The 18,080-nt window shown below is 43.1% G+C and overlaps 2 protein-coding genes across 2 annotated transcripts in view; both read left to right on the forward strand.

Moving 5' to 3' along the window:
* Nucleotides 1–3,006, forward strand: part of LOC122333627 (cohesin subunit SA-2) — a 15,987-nt gene extending 12,981 nt beyond the window's left edge. The window contains exons 25-32 of the mRNA XM_043231324.1: nt 265–366; nt 495–625; nt 743–859; nt 1,075–1,214; nt 1,451–1,529; nt 1,775–1,852; nt 2,568–2,661; nt 2,734–3,006. Of these exons, the coding sequence (XP_043087259.1) occupies nt 265–366; nt 495–625; nt 743–859; nt 1,075–1,214; nt 1,451–1,529; nt 1,775–1,852; nt 2,568–2,661; nt 2,734–2,781 (789 nt within the window). The 3' untranslated portion in view covers nt 2,782–3,006. The remainder of the gene's footprint in view (nt 1–264; nt 367–494; nt 626–742; nt 860–1,074; nt 1,215–1,450; nt 1,530–1,774; nt 1,853–2,567; nt 2,662–2,733) is intronic.
* Nucleotides 3,007–3,480: 474 nt separating this feature from the next.
* Nucleotides 3,481–13,003, forward strand: mcm7 (minichromosome maintenance complex component 7). The gene is made up of 15 exons (XM_043231325.1): nt 3,481–3,674; nt 4,648–4,727; nt 4,815–4,979; nt 5,213–5,337; nt 7,883–8,063; nt 8,148–8,285; nt 8,382–8,531; nt 9,257–9,371; nt 9,632–9,763; nt 10,342–10,425; nt 10,496–10,707; nt 10,890–11,155; nt 11,683–11,851; nt 12,439–12,548; nt 12,673–13,003. Exons 1-15 carry the CDS (start codon nt 3,644–3,646, stop codon nt 12,878–12,880), a joined length of 2,166 nt encoding a protein of 721 aa, XP_043087260.1. The 5' UTR covers nt 3,481–3,643; the 3' UTR covers nt 12,881–13,003.
* The last annotated feature ends 5,077 nt before the right edge of the window (nt 13,004–18,080 follow it).

Below are 18,080 nucleotides of genomic sequence, written 5' to 3' on the forward strand. Positions count from 1 at the left end.
CAGTGGTTTTCACACCTGTGTCCCTCGTCTAACACCTGATTCATCTCATCAGATCATTAGCAGAGACTGCAAGGAATAAATTGTGTATCTGCTCTGGGAGACCACCGATCTTCAGGATGCTCTGAGAATAATTAGGATCATTAGAAGCACTTCTGAAACGTTTAATATTAATTAAAACATGAAAACTGCATGGAATAATACTGTGAATGTTTAATGTCTTGTTAATAGTTTTTTATTATTATTATTTCTTCTCTATTTTTGTAGTTCTACAAGGATTTTGGTGACATCATCAAAGAGACTCTCAGCAAATCTAAGATGATCAGCTCCGTGGAGAGTGCTAGGACTGTGTGTTTGTGTCTGCAGCAGGTGTGTGTGTGTGTGTGTGTGTGTGTGTGTCAGTCAGCTGCTGTTGGGTGTTTTCGTCTCTCTGTTCACTGTGTGTGTGTGTGTGTGTGTGTGTGTGTGTGTGTGTGTGTGTGTGTGTGCGCGTGCAGCTCTTCTCAGGGCTGGAGCAGGAAGGCCGTGATGAAGAGCTGACAGAGATCAGGTTTCTGGCGAAGAAGCTGGCGATGAACTTCAGCATTAACCTGCGTCTGATCCGTAAACCACTGCTGGCGTTACACCAGTGTGTCTCTGTCTCTCTCTCTCTCTCTCTCTCTCTCTAATGTTGTGTGCTGCTCATTAGTGGAGGGTATTGTTTTAATTCTGTCCTGCTTGTGTTGTTCTTTGTCTGTTTGCTCAGGGACGGCATCCGCTTCTCCAGTCAAGGGCTTGATACGGGAGAGCTAATGAACCTGAGCTTCTTGGAGATCCTGAGTGAATTCAGTTTCAAACTCCTGCCGTCTGAACGCAAGCAGCTGTGAGTGCCATGCTTTAGTTCATCACCAAAACTGATCTCAAAAACAGATGAAGAACACAAGTTCATCCTGTCTGAATGGGTGCCATCAAATCAGGATCTTGATACTCCTCTAGTAGATGAATGCTCTCTACTCTCCAGCAGTCAGTCTGTGTGTGTGTGTGTGTGTGTGTGTGTGTGTGTGTGTGTGTGTGTGTGTGTGTGTGTGTGCTCTGCAGGTTGCTGTATCTGCGCCGTGTGTTTGCTTCAGTGATGGACAGTGAGTTTGTGAAGATGTACGAGCGGTCACTGACTTCAGGATCAAAAGAAACTTCAGCAGCAGCAGAAACACCCAGGAAGAAACGCAGACGCACACACAGTCAGTACACACACACACACATTAACACATACTCTAGTGGTGGGGACGTTTCAGATTCATAAGCACATACACTACTGTTTGGGGTCAGGAATAAATATTGCAGTACAACTGTATTTAAAACTGATAATCAAAGGAAGTGTCAGAATGATCATAAACCTATTCTGTTAAACACTGAAGCACTTCTCCCTACAGCTGATCCAGTGATGGTGTGTGTGTGTGTGTGTGTGTGTGTGTAGGTTTGACCAGCGGTTTGGAAACTCCAGCTTTAACACCACACACACACCGTGTTGACATGGATGATGATTTCACAGACAGGTAATTATTTCCACTCATAAAATACATACAAAAATGACGTAATGCATAACCATGTTACTGAAACACAACGGACACGTCAGTAAATATATTCATATTAAACACAGAGAGTCATTTATTTATGATCCAGTTTACAAACATCTTCACCAGCTCAAAAAAATGAATCAGTTTGGGTGAATATTTGAGTAATTTAATAACCCATTGACCGTTTTCTCTCTCTCTCTCACACACACACACACACACTTTAGGTCTGTCCTGAGGAAGAGTGTGATCCGCAGCAGACCTCAGAGTCCGTTCTCTCAGAGCATCCAGTCTCATCTCAGCTCGTGAGCGTTCATCTGTGTCTGTGTTCATGTGTTCAGGATGAAGACCAGGGACACACACTTTTTAGTCTGGGATGTTCTTTTCAAATGAGAAACTCACTGAGATCTACCAAGTGAAAAATAAATAAGTAATAAAAATACATTTATAAAATAAAAATTATATTGCATTAATTTAAAAATATAATAATAAAACAATTTAAATATTAAATGAATTAGAACTGTGCCTTTTATTAACCTAAAAGCAGTGGAAAAAAATTAACTCAATAAAACCGTTGTATTTTAAGAGATTTAAACATTTGTTTTTTCTCTTCAGATATTTTTTCTCGTATGTACATGAACAACACTGATCCTTCAAAACACAGGAGCATCCTTTATAAAACACCCATTTCGTTTTATTCAACTACGTAAATATACTGAGCCGTATTCAAGAAAACATATAATGTTATAGTGATCCATGCGACACACACACACACACACACACACACACACACACACACGCTTTGTTTGTGCATTGATTACAATGTTCCTGTATGTTACTGTAATTATCTTTACCTTGATTACAATAGACTTCCATTAAAACTTCAGGCTACTAGTGACGCTAGCTTCTTTTATTCAGCCGAGAGCTGTAGTTTGTGTCATAAGCTATTTCACACAGAACCACGCCAAACACAGAATACAGTGTGTGTGTGTGTGTGTGTGTGTGTGTGTGTGTGTTCAGACTATCCCTGGGTCATGAAGATGCTTCAGGGGACGAGGAGGAGCCAGAAATCGATGATTACGATGATGAAGACTCTGAGCTGAACATGGCTTTGGTGAGTTCAAGCCTCTCAGTGAATGATCAGCTCAAGACTCTTCATCATCCTCCTCCTCCTCTTCTTTCTCAGCCCTCCACACACGGCTCTGCCAGCTTCCTGGAGGATCTGTTTGAGTGAAACCAGGAAACCACGTTCACGTTTCCCTGAAGCAGTGGAGCATCATGGGATGTCGTGTTACTGCACCTGTTTAATACCCTGTTAAATGTTGAGTCATTCATGTTGATCTGAATGAGAAAAGCACAAAAAAACCTGTTTAATTTCATGATGGTTATAAATGATTTGAAGTATGTTAAAGTATTTTGTTTATGATTTGTTTAAATAAATAATTTACATTTATTTGTATTACATTTGCAAGTTCTTTTTTTCCCTGGAAGAGTTTAGATTTAGTGCTAAATTGCATGTGCACTTAAAAGCACCGTGCAGGTGTGTTTTTCTTGATCATAAAGTTGCAAAACACTGTTAAATTGTCGGCAGATAATATACAGCACAACATCATAATACAGTACCTAGAGTATATATTATGGAAATGAGAGCGGGGTCATTCATTTTAGATCAGAGCCTTGATTAGATCCCATGTTTTACTTCGAGATGTTTGTTTTATATTATTATGAGACGTGTTGTATTAATTCATACAGTATATCAGTGGCTCGTGGCGGATGTTATGAGATGTTCTCCTCTTTTGTCATGACGTCATAAACCGCACTGTTTTGCCGCCGTTTCATAGCGCAGACGTTATTGGTCAATTTGCCCCACGTGACACGCTACGTTTGGAAGATTCTCGCGCCACTGGCAAAGCCACACCCTCGCGTACTGGAAGACCCGCTCTGATTGGTGGAACTCGGCAGCAGAATCGCGCCAGTTTTTGCAGCTTCTCAGCTCTTCAGGCAGAGCTGCATCATCAGTCAGGAAAACATTTTTTAGCTAAAATATTCATACATTTACCTTTAGTAACGTGATTATTCCACAATTCGCAACAAACATGGCACCAAAGGATTACATGGCGGAGAAGGGTAAGTTGGGAAATCAATTTCCAGCGTACGCCGAACTTTAGTTTTGTTAAGAACTCCCTCAGCCGCGGTTCGCGGGTGTTTCTGAGGTGATGTGCGTCAAATTAAACGTGGATGAAAACAATCGAATCACTATTTTTGGCGTCTGAACCCGTAGTCGTTGTGTCGTGTGCTGTTTATTCCGTTACGACTTTGAGAGTTTTAGATGCGTTTCTAACTTATTGTTGCTTTTGGGAGTCCCGCGCGCTTGCACCGAGGTTCCCGGATGGAGTTTCGGAACAAAGAGCGGCGGCGCGCGGAGAGCACGTGTTCGTTTTAAGACAAAACTTCCATAAAAGAATCGCACGTTTTGTTATTCGTTTATTCCACGGTAGTCAGGCGTCGCGTTTCCGCTCGGTTTGACAGTTAGGTCTGTACGTGTAAACAAGGCCGAGCGAGGCAGATCGTGGCGCGCTCACGGTCCGGACGAGACTAGTTGATGAAGCGCGGAGGGATCGCGGAAGCGGCGCGGTTCCACAGCCATGTGCTTCTTTGTTTACAAAAACAGCTGCCGTCGATGATGTTACTCGCGCATCATTTTATAACGCGAAACGTGCATCGAGATTACGCGCGATCGGGTTAGCCGATGCGACACTGATTCGATGCGAGGCTGTTTAGCGCGTCGATCGTTTAGTTTTGTTTATCTTCAAAGGTTTATTCTTCTGAACAGCTGCTAGTGAACGCGTGACGCCGGAGAGTGTCGCAGGAGCTCTGAATCGTGATTTGCGATTAAAGTTTTCAGCTTTTTTGTTTCTAGGTTGCTTCGCCCGTTTGTTTACGCGTCCTCTGCGCGCTCACGTGACTGCTGTTTGTCCCGCTGCGTGACCGCGCGCTCATCTGTAGCGAAACTTCAGCTGCGCTCAAACAGACGCGCGTCAGATCTGTGTGTGTGATCTGTGTGTGTGATCGCGCTTCTTCTGCTGTGGTTGTGTTCCAGAGAAGTGCAGGCGCTTCCTGCAGGAGTTCTACAGCGAGGATGACTCCGGGAAGAAGGTGTTCAAATACGGCGCTCAGCTGGTGAGGTCTGCTGCCTGTTCCATTTCTGCAGCACCGAGCGGACTCGCGCTCACCTGTGTGTGTGTGTGTGTGTGTGTGTGTGTTTAGGTGTCCCTGGCGCACCGTGAGCAGGTGGCGCTGGTGCTGGATCTGGATGATGTGGCGGAGGAAGACCCTGAGCTGGTGGAGAGTGTGTGTGAGAACGCCAGGCGTTATGCAGGACTGTTTGCGGACGCTGTGCACGAGTTGCTGCCGGAGTACAGAGAGCGAGAGGTGACATAGATCTGTGCTACTGTCAGAAAATAACATCACACTTTATTCACATTCACTCACTGAATGGAATATGCTGTAAATTAAATCACGGCTTTGTGGTCGTCGAAAAGCGTAAAACATTGTCACAGAGGTCTTAATATATAGCTGGACATATGTGATATAAGAATGACCATCTTCGTTTGCACATGTTCAGGATATAAATGCTGCTCGCTGATCAATATTTGGTTTTGTAGGTTGTGGCAAAGGATGCCTTGGATGTTTATATTGAGCACCGGCTGATGATGGAGACCAGAGGTCGTGACCCCGCAGATACACGTGACCCTCGGAACCAGTATCCAGCTGAACTTATGCGCAGATTGTGAGTCTCACACACGCACACACACACACACACTGGGGCTGGACTGATTAGGTTTTCACTTTGATTCGTTTGGATATATTACGTGATACAACAGTTTTTTTCTTTACTAAAACATCTCTCAAAGCTGTAAACAAACTGTAAAATGGAATATCACTAATAATACTAAAGATTAAAAAAAAAAAAAAATAAAATAAGCTGCCTTAATTGTGAGACACGTTGAAGACCATCATTACATTACAAGATCATTACATTTAAAGTAAAAGGCAGCTGATTTTGATTCAGTTATAAATTAATACATTTTAAACATTTAAATTGGGACCAAAACTTAAAGCCAGTTATAAAAGTTTGATCATTTTGATTCTTCTAAACTTGTCTGGAAATTTAAATGGTGGCATACAAACTTCATTATTTAAGGAAACCTACATTTATATAATAAAGATATCAGTAAAACTGTCATATAATACATGTATTAGTATCAAACACAAAACAAACTGATTACTGGACTGTGGTTACAGGTAAGCACCTGCCTTGGTCCTCCTTAAATGCTCTTCATATACGAGATGCGCATTAAGCACGGACATGAGAAAGGTTTCTCTTTATGGTGTTCATTTCCACGACAGCTGTCTGTGTTGAACTTGTTTCTTGTGTATCCTGCTTGTAGCAAATTAAAATATGATGCATCTGAATCTGGCAGCTGCACAAACGCTGAGCAAACCTCTCTCTTTCTTCATCTGCTCAGTTAAAACAGATGTTGCTTGTGTATATGCAAGTTTAACCAAAATCACAGCACAGCTATTGTTTTTCTTGTGTAGCTTTTTTTTTTTTTTTTTAGACGACAGCCATGATTGTAAATCAAGACTTAAGCAGGTTAACATATTGCATGGTAGAGCTCATTATGTAGTCTTAATCATTGCATTTTAGCCACTGTCATCCATTCCTTTGTCTGACAACAGAAACAGTAAAATATGTCAATACTAAATAGGATTAAACACGTGTAGAATAAATAGGTTACAGCCAGTTATCAATTTTAATTGAATTGTATTTTAAGTCTTTTCAGTTAATAATGGCTTAATGACCATCTGTCGGTTATGAGAAACAAAATAACTGTAATTAACACTCTTATTTCAAATACAATGTAATATAAGCTAATATAGAAATAATATTAATAATACAGCTGCACCTGCTTATGAATAACCTATTGGATGAAGTATTTAAATAGTGTATATAACACAGTACAAAAACACACACATTTTGACCTGAAAGTTGTGATTTGTCACTCTAAACTACGCAAAAAAATCTGGTGACGTCTTTGTTCATGCACAGTACTTCAAGAAACAACAGCAATTAAAGCTGCACTGCTAGAATATTTTAAAATGACAACGATTAGCCTGTGTCTAAAACCTTTAACCAGTTAGCATGTTTGGGTAACAGCTTCACAAAACTTCTTTTCAGCTAAATTGCAAGGCATTGTTTATGTATTCATTGATATTATCACAGAAGTACTGGGATTAAAGTTAAGAGATTAACACTGATGTCTATGGTAGCAAAATAGATCTTTTGAAAGTTTCCTGATGTTTCAGATAATGCTTGTCGATTGCTCTAGGTGGAAAAGTGTCTGTTTAATTTGAGATTGAATAGAGATGAGACTGAAACAGGTGAAGTATTCATGAGTGAGACATTGAATCATTCATTCAAACCACTTATTCGTATTTTAACATTAACAATTGGTGTGTGTAAAATATTTTGGACAAGCCACATTTTGTTTTAATGTAAATACGAGGAGTAATAATTTTTTCCACAATGATGCCTCTTGTCACATCTTTTGGGATGTCATTTCCAGTAAAAAAAAAAAAACTTGCTGGTTGAATAAAAGTAACTTTGCCAGGGGAATGAATGATTTTTATTTTTTTTTTGACTGTGTGTTTTAATAATTTATGCAAATTAAATGGCTAAAAAAATTAGGATTCCCAACTTATCCAGTGTCGTGCAGACCTTTGGGAAATATTTAGCATCAATATCCTATTGCTAAAGGTGTGTGTGTGTGTGTGTGTGTGCGCGCTTTGCAGCAAAACCAAAAAAAAGGAAAACCATTGCTTTATTCATAAACAATTTGTTGCAATTTGCAAAATGTGAGAATGACAGATTATTTAGCTGCGTCAAAATACAGTACAGAGAGACAGACGAATGTGCAAAGACAGAGAAGCAATGGGAACCTAGTCTTTTTCTTTTCTTTTTTTTTTTTTTCTTTTTTTTTTTTTTTAAGTATACAAACACATTTTTTGATAAACATCACTTAAGAAACATGTCTCTGAACTGTGGCTTTACTAATAATAAACACACATTGCATTAGTCTTTCATATTTGTCCATTAGATTATGTAAAAACTCAAAGTATTAGGTTATAGTAATGTTACATTTTAGAACCAATAGAAATGAGTGATTTTAAGTTGATTTTAAATTATACAACTTTAGTTTTTAACAAAATAAATACTACAAATGTCTGTTAAATGAATATATTTAATAATTGTAAGATCCTGTGTTTTTCAGTGAGGTGTATTTCCGTCCTCCGTCCACGCTGAAGCCCAAGGTGGTGCGTGACGTGAAGGCCGACAGCATTGGTCAGCTGGTGACCGTCAGGGGAATCGTCACCAGAGCCACGGAGGTCAAACCCATGATGGCCGTGGCCACCTACACCTGTGATCAGTGCGGAGCGGAGACCTACCAGCCTGTACGAGAGCCGCCGGGGTCTAAACGTGTGTGTTTGTGTGTGTGTGTGTGCGCATGTGTGTTTTAACACGGGTCTCCCTCTCAGATCTCCTCTCCCAGCTTTACGCCGCTCATCATGTGTCCCAGTCAGGAGTGTGTCACCAACAAATCTGGAGGACGGCTGTACCTGCAGACACGTGGGTCAAAGTTCATCAAGTTCCAGGAGCTGCGCATTCAGGAGCATGTGAGTGTGTGAGAGCAACTCGCTTGTCTGGCTGAGTGTAGATCGTGCAGAGTGTTGAGTGTATGTTGTGTGTGTGTGTGTGTGTTAAATGCACAGAGCGATCAGGTGCCGGTGGGAAACATCCCTCGCAGCATGACCATTTACGCTCGGGGAGAGAACACGCGTGTGGCGCAGCCTGGAGATCACGTGGCTGTTTCTGGAATATTCCTTCCTCTGCTGCGCTCTGGATTCAGACAGGCTGTACAGGTGACACGCTTACACACGTCACACACACCTCTACATACTATCAGCCAGCAGGGGGTCAGCGTTTGAATCCCTGCGTCCCAGTGTGCATACTGTCTATGCCAAAACATAGCATGATTGAAAGACGGCCAGAACACTTGAATGGCTAATATTGCCCACAACCCTAAGGACTACAAACAGGGATTAAAGAGATTTTAAAAACTTGGAGGATGGTTAAGAGAGTTAAAATAGTGTTAGGCAATGTCTTGGAGTTTAGCTCTAAATATAGTTAATTTTAATAATATTTTTAAAAATAAAATAAACACCTGCTTGTAGCCCTAATAATCCTGAAAACCTTGTTGAGGTGTGTTTGATTAGGGCTGGAGCTACTAACAGACCAACATCAGTTAGAAGAATAACCCCTGGGTTGATATAATGGCTTTGAGTTCAAATGTAATGTTATATTTTATCTGTAACAATGAACATTTACAGAGAGGCTATGTAACTGTGACAGAACCTCAGAAGAAGAGTGTTTTTTTTTTTTTTTTTGTTGTTTTGGGTCTTCTCTTCTACTACACACTCAAGTGTGTCTACTTCACCAATAGAGTACATACTTTAGGGCTGTAGTATAAATAAGTAAATTGGGATGCAAGACTATTTAAATAAATGGTCACATGATATTGAGCTCTTTCCTGTTTTGTCATATCTGGGTGTTTGGGGTTATTAATGTGTGTGTGTGTGTGTGATAGGGTCTGCTGTCAGAGACGTATCTGGAGTGTCACTGCATCACACTGATGAATAAGACTGAGGATGATGAACTGGGAACTGAAGAGCTAAGTGATGAAGAGCTGCGTCAGATCACTGGTAATGCACGCTTTGTGTCTGTGTGGGTTTTATAAGAGTTATGACGTGTGATAGAACGCTGCACACCCTCTCAGTTAAGTAGCAATGACGTCTGGATTAATTCTATCTTGAATTTTCTTGTATTGTAATTCATCCTGTTGTGTAATGATTTGCTTTTGTGCAGCTGCTTTGGAACAATAGCCATTGTAAAAAGCACTATACAAATAAACTTGAATTGAATTGAAGTGTGTCTGGACACGTGTGTGTGTGTGTGTGTTTAGAGGAGGATTTCTACGAGAAGCTGGCAGGATCGATCGCTCCAGAGATCTACGGCCATGAGGACGTGAAGAAGGCTCTGCTGCTGCTGCTGGTGGGTGGAGTGGAGCAGGCTCCCCGAGGGATGAAGATCAGGGGTGAGCGTCTGTCTGCTGATGCTGGATCAGTGCCATCACCTGAAGGATTTAGTAAATTAGAAGATTAAACTCGCATCAGACTCCAATAACCAGATATTTGTCACTTGAGACAATAGATTGTGTATGCATTGATGCGTGTTTTTTTTGTGTCTGAACATCAGATGTATTGAGATTATTTAATTCATACGACTTGAGAATCACTTGCTCTCTCTTTGAACAAAACAGGGCAGCATGTATATCTTTAGCTTTGATTTGTGTTTGAGTCTCTGCAGTACCACAGCAATAGCCAACTATTATATGGGTCCAAATTATCATTAGGATATTAAATGTTTATAGACATTTTTCTAAGCTACCTGCTGTAAATATATAAAATTTAATTTGTGATTAGTAGTATGCGTTGCTAAGAACTTAGTTTGGATAACTTTTAAAGTATAGTTGTATCTGAGCTAAATATTGCTTGTTCCTAATAAACCATACGTCAATGTAGAGCTTAGCTTTACAGCAGTGTCATTAAAGTTTCATTCTTGGTTTGTCTGAATCTGTGTTGATGAACTGTGATGGACTCTTTCTGTTTGCAGGGAACATTAACATCTGTCTGATGGGAGATCCAGGTGTGGCCAAGTCTCAGCTGCTGTCCTACATCGACCGTCTCGCCCCTCGCAGTGAGTGTGGCATCAGCATCGCTCCTCCGCCCGCTAGCGTCCTGTCGCTAACACTGCTGCTCTGTTACAGGTCAGTACACAACAGGTCGTGGCTCGTCCGGCGTGGGGCTGACGGCGGCGGTCATGCGTGACCCGGTCACTGGTGAGATGACACTGGAGGGCGGCGCTCTGGTGCTGGCCGATCTGGGCGTGTGCTGCATAGACGAGTTTGATAAGATGGCCGACACTGACCGCACAGCTATCCATGAGGTCATGGAGCAGCAGACCATCTCCATCGCCAAGGTAGGGTTTGCTCCGCTCCATGAAAAATATATAATCATCTGAGACACACGATACTGTTTTAAATTAGGTTAGTGGATAATGCTGTCATATTTTGTGAAAACAGTATAATTTCAGAAATGCCATGAGATAAATGTTTGGTCATGCTGCTCTGCTCTGACCTCGTTGTCTCGTGTTTGTTTCAGGCCGGCATCATGACGTCTCTGAACGCACGCTGTTCTATCCTGGCCGCAGCGAACCCTGCGTACGGCCGCTACAACCCTCGCAAAACCATCGAGCAGAACATCCAGCTGCCGGCGGCACTACTGTCGCGCTTCGACCTGCTCTGGCTCATCCAGGACAAACCTGATGCAGACAATGACCTGCGTCTGGCGCAGCACATCACATACGTGCACCAGCACTGCAAGCAGCCGCCCACACACTTCAGCCCCATCCACATGAAGCTCATGAGGTGCACATGCTTACTAGAACCTGCTCTGGTCTGCTTTAGTCTCAGTCTTCACTGAAGAACTAGTCTTATCTTTGATTTGGTTTTCGGTCTTTCATTAAACAAAATCTACATGCAGAGTTGGTGCTGTTTTTAAGCAACTTTTAATATATGGTTTATAAATATTATTTTAAACATTATGCACTTTTTAAAAAAAAGATATTAAAGATAACTTGCATAATATTTTGCTTGTGGTCTCAGGAGAGAAGCCAAAACTTTATTTTTTTTGTGCTTGGTTTCCTAACTTAAAATTATGCCTTTTTTGAATTTTTATTTAGAATATAATTGGAAAAATTAATGTTTAATTAGAATATTTAAATGTAGTTTTTCAGGTTAATTTGACTGCCCTAGTTACTATCTATAATCTAACGTTTGTGAAATTCACTGATATGAATATTCTGCGACTTCTCTGAATCCAAAGATCCTGGACAACAGTGAAGGAATAAAGTTCTCAGAGCAGTCTGATGTTGATTCTTCTGTGTGTCTGTCAGGCGTTACATCAGTAAATGTAAGCAGAAGCAGCCGGTGGTCCCTGAGACTCTGTCTGATTACATCACAGCTGCGTACGTAGAGATGAGGAAAGAGGCACGAGTCAGTAAAGACACAACCTTCACCTCAGCCCGCACACTGCTGTCCATCCTGCGCCTTTCCACTGCCCTGGTGAGACACACACACACACACACACGAACTGTTATCAGCTGCGCTGGATCTCTGTTGCTCGTCTGATCTGGCTATGATCCAGTTCTGGTCTAATCCAGTTTGGGGTTTTTTTCCCCTTTCTGGTCTTGATCTGATCCTGGTCTGATGTGGGTGCTGTGTGTTAAAAGTGCTGTTTGTGCAGGTAGCTATGTTGATGTCTACTGTAGAAGCAGCACTTGACGACACACTCCGCCGCTGCTGCTGTGTTCAAGGGGTGCCGCTGGGATCAGTGTTTGTCACGGGACGGTCAGCTTTGCGGGGTAGGCAGTCAGCCTCGGGTCACGCCGCTGTGCAAACCCATGCAAAACTGACCGCACGCGACGCATCGCTAGCATACAGAGACTAGCTGGTGTTGAGAGGCGGAGACTTGGGCAGTTGCTGGCTTTCCCACAAGGCATTGCACTTGTCTCGGTCTGACAGTGCCGGCACAACTCATCCATTTGCCCCAAGGATCTGACTTCGGAAAATAAGTGGTGTTTGAGTAATGTGGAGTGATTAATCATGCTTCATTAGCTGAGGATGTGACGTGTGTGTGTGTGTGTGTGTAGGCTCGTCTGCGGATGGTGGAGGTTGTAGAGAAGGAGGATGTTAATGAGGCCATGCGACTAATGGAGATGAGCAAAGACTCGCTACAGGCCGACAAGACCAGCAACACCAGGTACGTCAGCATTCTCTCACTCTCACTAAACTCACGCACTCTCGCTCATGCTCTCTCTCTCTCTCACACACACACACACACACACACACTTGCACTCACTCACTCGTGTGTCCTCTCTCTGTAGGGCGCAGCGCCCAGCGGACGTGATCTTCTCTCTGCTCCGGGAGCTGGCCGGCGAGGGCTCGGCGAGGTCTGTACGTTTGGCTGAGGCCGAGCAGCGCTGTGTGTCTCGAGGCTTCACTCCGGCACAGTTCCAGGCCGCTCTGGACGAGTACGAGGAGCTGAACGTGTGGCAGATCAACCAAGCTCGCTCACGCATCACGTTTGTGTGAAGAAACACCAGTGACTGGACATGATCTCATGCCTTTCAATCTTTCTGCCTGATCTTTTGGGAAGAGGAGACGAGTTTAGTTTGTTTTGCTTTTTAATTACCTGAAATAAATGCTGTAAATAGACCAGCTTGGTGTTTTGGTCCTTCCTACAGGTTTTCTCTCTCATGCACACTCCATGTTGCTGCAGTAATGTTTACAGAAATAACCTGAGGATGTGAAGCACCTGCACCCAAACATCGTCACAGGGAAACGCAAAAAATACTTGTGTGTTTGTGCTCTTATGTATTTACAGTGGCAGAAGGAAACAAACCACTGTCTTAATTAGCAAGTCTGTAATTCGTTTGATTAATTTATTAAGTAACTGGTTGATTTGGTTTCTTCTTGAGGGGTCATCGTTGCCAATTCTCATTTGAGCACATTGTTTTCTGAAGTCTGCTATGATTCCCACTGGTCCATTTCTTGCTGCGATACAGAGCCGTCTACATAGTTTTATATTAAATCAATATTAGTACTCTCTTTATACTAAGACACCACTGCTGCTACTGGCATTAGTTTTTGTACTTCAATAAAATGTACACGTATAGTCCTTTTAATACTTTTTGCCTTGTGACACTTTTCATATGCAAAATATTAAAGCATGTATTATGGATGTGAGTTGTCTCCCAGTATGCACTGACCTATGTGAATACAAAAAAAAAATGCTAATTCAAACATGCTGCATGTCTAAATGTTAAATTTGATGCATAGACATCTTTACATTTCTGAACCCTCTCATCTTTTTTCTTAAACACTGCAGGATGGTCCTCCAGGAGCAGTTATAAGATGATCTGGAAATCCCTGCGTAAATCTAGTTAATGCACAGATGTAGTCAGCTACGTATTATCAGTTTTGCATACAAATATTACCATTTGTATAATTAAGCACTAAATAAAAAGGGGCTATGTAGAGAGGCCTCTACAGCTCTTCTCTAAGGGCCCCTGGCTGCCAGGCTCTGACTCGCATGACCCCACAGAGATGCAATATTATATACACACACACACACACCTCTCACAAAAATTCAAGAAACACATTAGATACATCAGAGCTCAATAAGAAGTTGGATATCTATACGAATAACGACAGGGCAGTGTCTTAGGAACAAAAGGATCCCAAGTCTTTGAATGGAAATTCTGTTTTCAGCCTACAGAGGGCTTAGTTGTGTAGACACCATAAAATCAGAGTGAAATGAAGATGTGGCAGGCCAGTTCATTTTTTCCAAAACTTAATTTCTGCATCTCAAAATGCTTTTCAGTATCTTGTGTGGCTCCCACGAGCTTGTATGCATGCTCCTAATGAGACGACGGATGGTGTTTTGTGGCATCTCCTCCCAGATCTGTGTGAGGGCATCCCTGAGCTCTTGTACAGTCTGAGGAGCAACCGGGCGGCGCCTAATGGACCGAAACATAATGTCCCAGAGATGTTCTATTGGGTTTAAGTCAGGGGATCGTGAAGGCCATTCAATCGTTTCAAATCCTTCATCCTCCAGGTACTGCCTGCATACTCTTGCCACGTGAGGCCAAGCATTGTCGTGCATTAGGAGGAAACCAGGACCTACTGCACCAGCGTAGGGTCTGACAATGGGTTCAAGGATTTCATCTCGATACCTTATGGCAGTCAGAGCACCATTTCCTAGGCAGTAGAGGTCTGTGCGTCCCTCCATGGATATGCCACCCCAGACCATCACTGACCCACCACCAAACCTGTCATGTTGAACGACGTTGCAGGCAGCATAACGTTCTCCTTGTCTTCTCCAGACTCTTTCACGTCTATCACAGGTGCTCAGGGTGAACCTGCTTTCGTCTGTGAAAAGTACCGGGCGCCAGTGGCGGACGTGCCAATTCTGGTGTTCTTGAGCAAATGCCAGTCGAGCTCCACGGTGCTGGGCAGAGAGCACAGGGCCCACTACAGGACGTCGGGCCCTCAGGCCACCTTCATGAAGTCTGTTCCTGATTGTTTGGGTAGAGACGTTCACACCAGTGGCCCTCTGGAGGTCATTCTGTAGGGCACGAGCAGTGCTCAGCCTGTTCCGCCTTGCACTAAGGTGCAGGTATCGGTCCTGCTGAGGGGTTGAGGACCTTCTACGGCCAGCTCTCCGAGAATAACCACCAGTCTCCTGAAATCTCCTCCATGTTCTGGAGATTGTGCTGGGAGACACATTAAACCTTCTTGCTGCAGCACGTGTGGATGTGCCATCCTGGAGAAGTTGGAGCAACTTCTGTAGGGTTAAAGAATTGCCTCATACTGCCAGTAGAGATAATGATGCAAGCCAAAATCAGCACGAGTGGAAAACCAGCCAAAAAAGATCAAGAGGGAGAAACTTGATGATCTCCACATGTAAAACCAGTCCTGTTTTGGGGGTTTTCTGATTTCTGCCACTGAAGTGCACCTGTTGTTAATTCCATGACCACCAATACAGCTGAACTTGATTAACGAGGCCCTCAGCTGCTTAACTGACCAGAAAATTATCAGACAGGTTTAATTCAATTCATGCCAGGCCCAATGAAAAAAGTGTTCCTTTAATTTTTGTGAGCTCTTCGAGAGACTCAGAGACTTCATCACCGCATCACTACCGGACACACTGGACCCACTTCAGTTTGCTTACCGCCAAAAACCGGTCTCACGGAGGATGCCATCACACACCTCCTCCACACAACCACAAGCCACCTGGATTTTAGGAAAGGGAACTATGTGAAAATGCTGTTCGTGGACTATAGTTCAGCGCTCAACACCATAGTTCCTCCACGCCACCTCGAAGTTGGAGGTCCTGGGACTCAGCCCATCCCTGCGTCACTGGCTGATCACCAACTTCCTGACCGACAGACCACAAGCCGCCGTTGGAGGATGGGAAAACACACCTCATCCTCCCTCACTCTCAGCACTGGAGCCCCTCAGGTTGTGTTCTGAGCCCCCTGCTGTACTCATACACACATGACTGTGTGGCCACTACAAACTCCACCACCATCATTAAATTTGCTGACGACACTGTCGCGGTGGGCCTGATCTCCAACAACGATGAGATGGCCTACCTTCAGGAGATCAACAACCTGGAGAGATGGTGTCAGGAGAACAATCTGCTCCTGAACGTCAGCAAAACAAAGGAGTTAATAGTGGACTTCAGCACGAAGCAGGTGCGCTCTTACCATCCCATCAAGATCGACGACCCCAGTGGAGAGAGTGGACAGTTTCCGCATTACCTGGGTGTTCACATCACGCAGGACCTGTCTTGGTCCTGTCACATTAACACCCTGGTGAAGAAGGCCCGGCAGCGCTATACCATCTGAGGCGCTTAAGGGACTTCAGACTCCCATCTCAGGTGCTCAGGAACTTTTACACCTGCACCATCGAGAGTGTCCTGACGGGAAACATCACCTCCTGGTTTGGAAACAGCACCATGCAGGACAGGCGAGCCCTTCAGAAGGTGGTGCGGTCAAGCTCCTGTGCTGCAGCACATCTACAACAAGCGGTGCTGTACCAGGGCCAGGAAGATCGTGGAAGACCTCAGCCATCCCAACAATGGAGCTGCCAGGAAAGCGCTTTCAAGGCAAACACAGAGAGAATGAGGAGGAGCTTCTTCCCGCAGGCCATTCTGAGTCTGAACCAGAGAACACCCAGCACCTAATTACCGGGATTCAGATACTCGCCACTTACTTTGGACAATTGCACTAGCCACTTTGCACTGGACACTCAGCACAGCCACTTTACATTTTACACTTTTTTTACACTACACTTATTTACATTTTATTTTTTAAACTTTGCACACTTTTTTATACATATTTTTATACATTATTTTATATTTATATATATTTAAATTCTGTTTTTCTGTTTTCTATTTTGATGCTGGACAGTTGTAAAAAGCATTTCACTGCATGTCGTACCATGTATGTATGTGTATGTGACAAATAAAATTTGAATTTGAATTTGAATTTGAATATATATATATACAGGCCTACTGTAAAGCTGCTTTGACACACTGTGTATTGTATAAAGCGCTGTAGCCTAAATAATGATGACTTTGATCTTTCTTTTAACTCCGCTGACAAGGCATTCATTTTTCTTTTTAAAAAATCTTTCAAATCCTTTTGATTTGAAGGCCTTGTATCAGTATAAAGAGTTCAGAGCAAACTTTCGGGAGAGGACGGGGTCTTATTTGTCTTTCAGGAGATTTTAATGTTGTCCTGCTCTTATGGAAAACAAGTAACTCTTCTTGATTTGCCTGGATAAATCAAAGTTTAAATAAAAATGAACATGAAAACATGCATATGGTGCCCATCGCCTTTTAAAGATCAACAGGATCAATACAGGAGCTTGAGGAAAAGCAATTATCTGCGAATACTTTACTTGAGGTTAGGATATTTCATGATAGTGTTCAAGTCTGGGGAGATTTCCAATAAGGAAAAGACATTAATTAAAACCATCAGTTAAACATCACAAGAACCCTTTTGTATTGATTTGTTTCGGAATTATTCAGCGATCTTTTTTTTTTTTTTCGAATAAAATCACAGCTAATATTTAACCTTACACTGTAAACTATGAATAAAGAGAGTGTGTGTGTGTGTGTGTGTGTGTGTGTGTGTGTGTGTGTGTGTGTGTGTGTGTGTGTGTGTGTGTGTGTGTGTGTGTGTGTGTGTGTGTGTGTGTGTGTGTGTGTGTGTGTGTGTGTGTGTGTTTCTATTGTTCAGACACACATTCTCTGAGAAAGGCTGTGCGCGAGCACGCGTGAGCGTGCACGATCATCCCGGGACAAAGACAGTCGCAGCAGGTTCGAGTCTCGTCTTTATCACGGGTTTAGTGTCAAACTAAACAAATGTTATTTAGTTCTTTAGAATTAAAGGCTTGTTGTTTTGACGGACGCGGTGTTTCCGAGGATGATGAAGGTGTTGCTGTGCGTGATCGCGCTGTGGGGCGCCGCGGGCGGAGCGCGGAGCTGCGGAGAGTCACGCCGGGTGTACGGAGAGAGACACGGGCTCAACACCGCGCCGCACACACACATCAGCGGTGAGACACACACACTTATATCCGCGGAGAGAGAGAGACACACACACATACATCGGTTTTAAGAGAGACACAGACACACACCTCAGCAGCAAGAGAGAGAGACAGGGAGAGACACACAAAGACAGAAACACACACACATCAGGCGTGAGAGAGAGACACACACACA

Source organism: Puntigrus tetrazona, unplaced genomic scaffold (assembly GCF_018831695.1).
Source record: "Puntigrus tetrazona isolate hp1 unplaced genomic scaffold, ASM1883169v1 S000000302, whole genome shotgun sequence".
NCBI classification, from domain to species: Eukaryota; Metazoa; Chordata; class Actinopteri; order Cypriniformes; family Cyprinidae; genus Puntigrus; species Puntigrus tetrazona.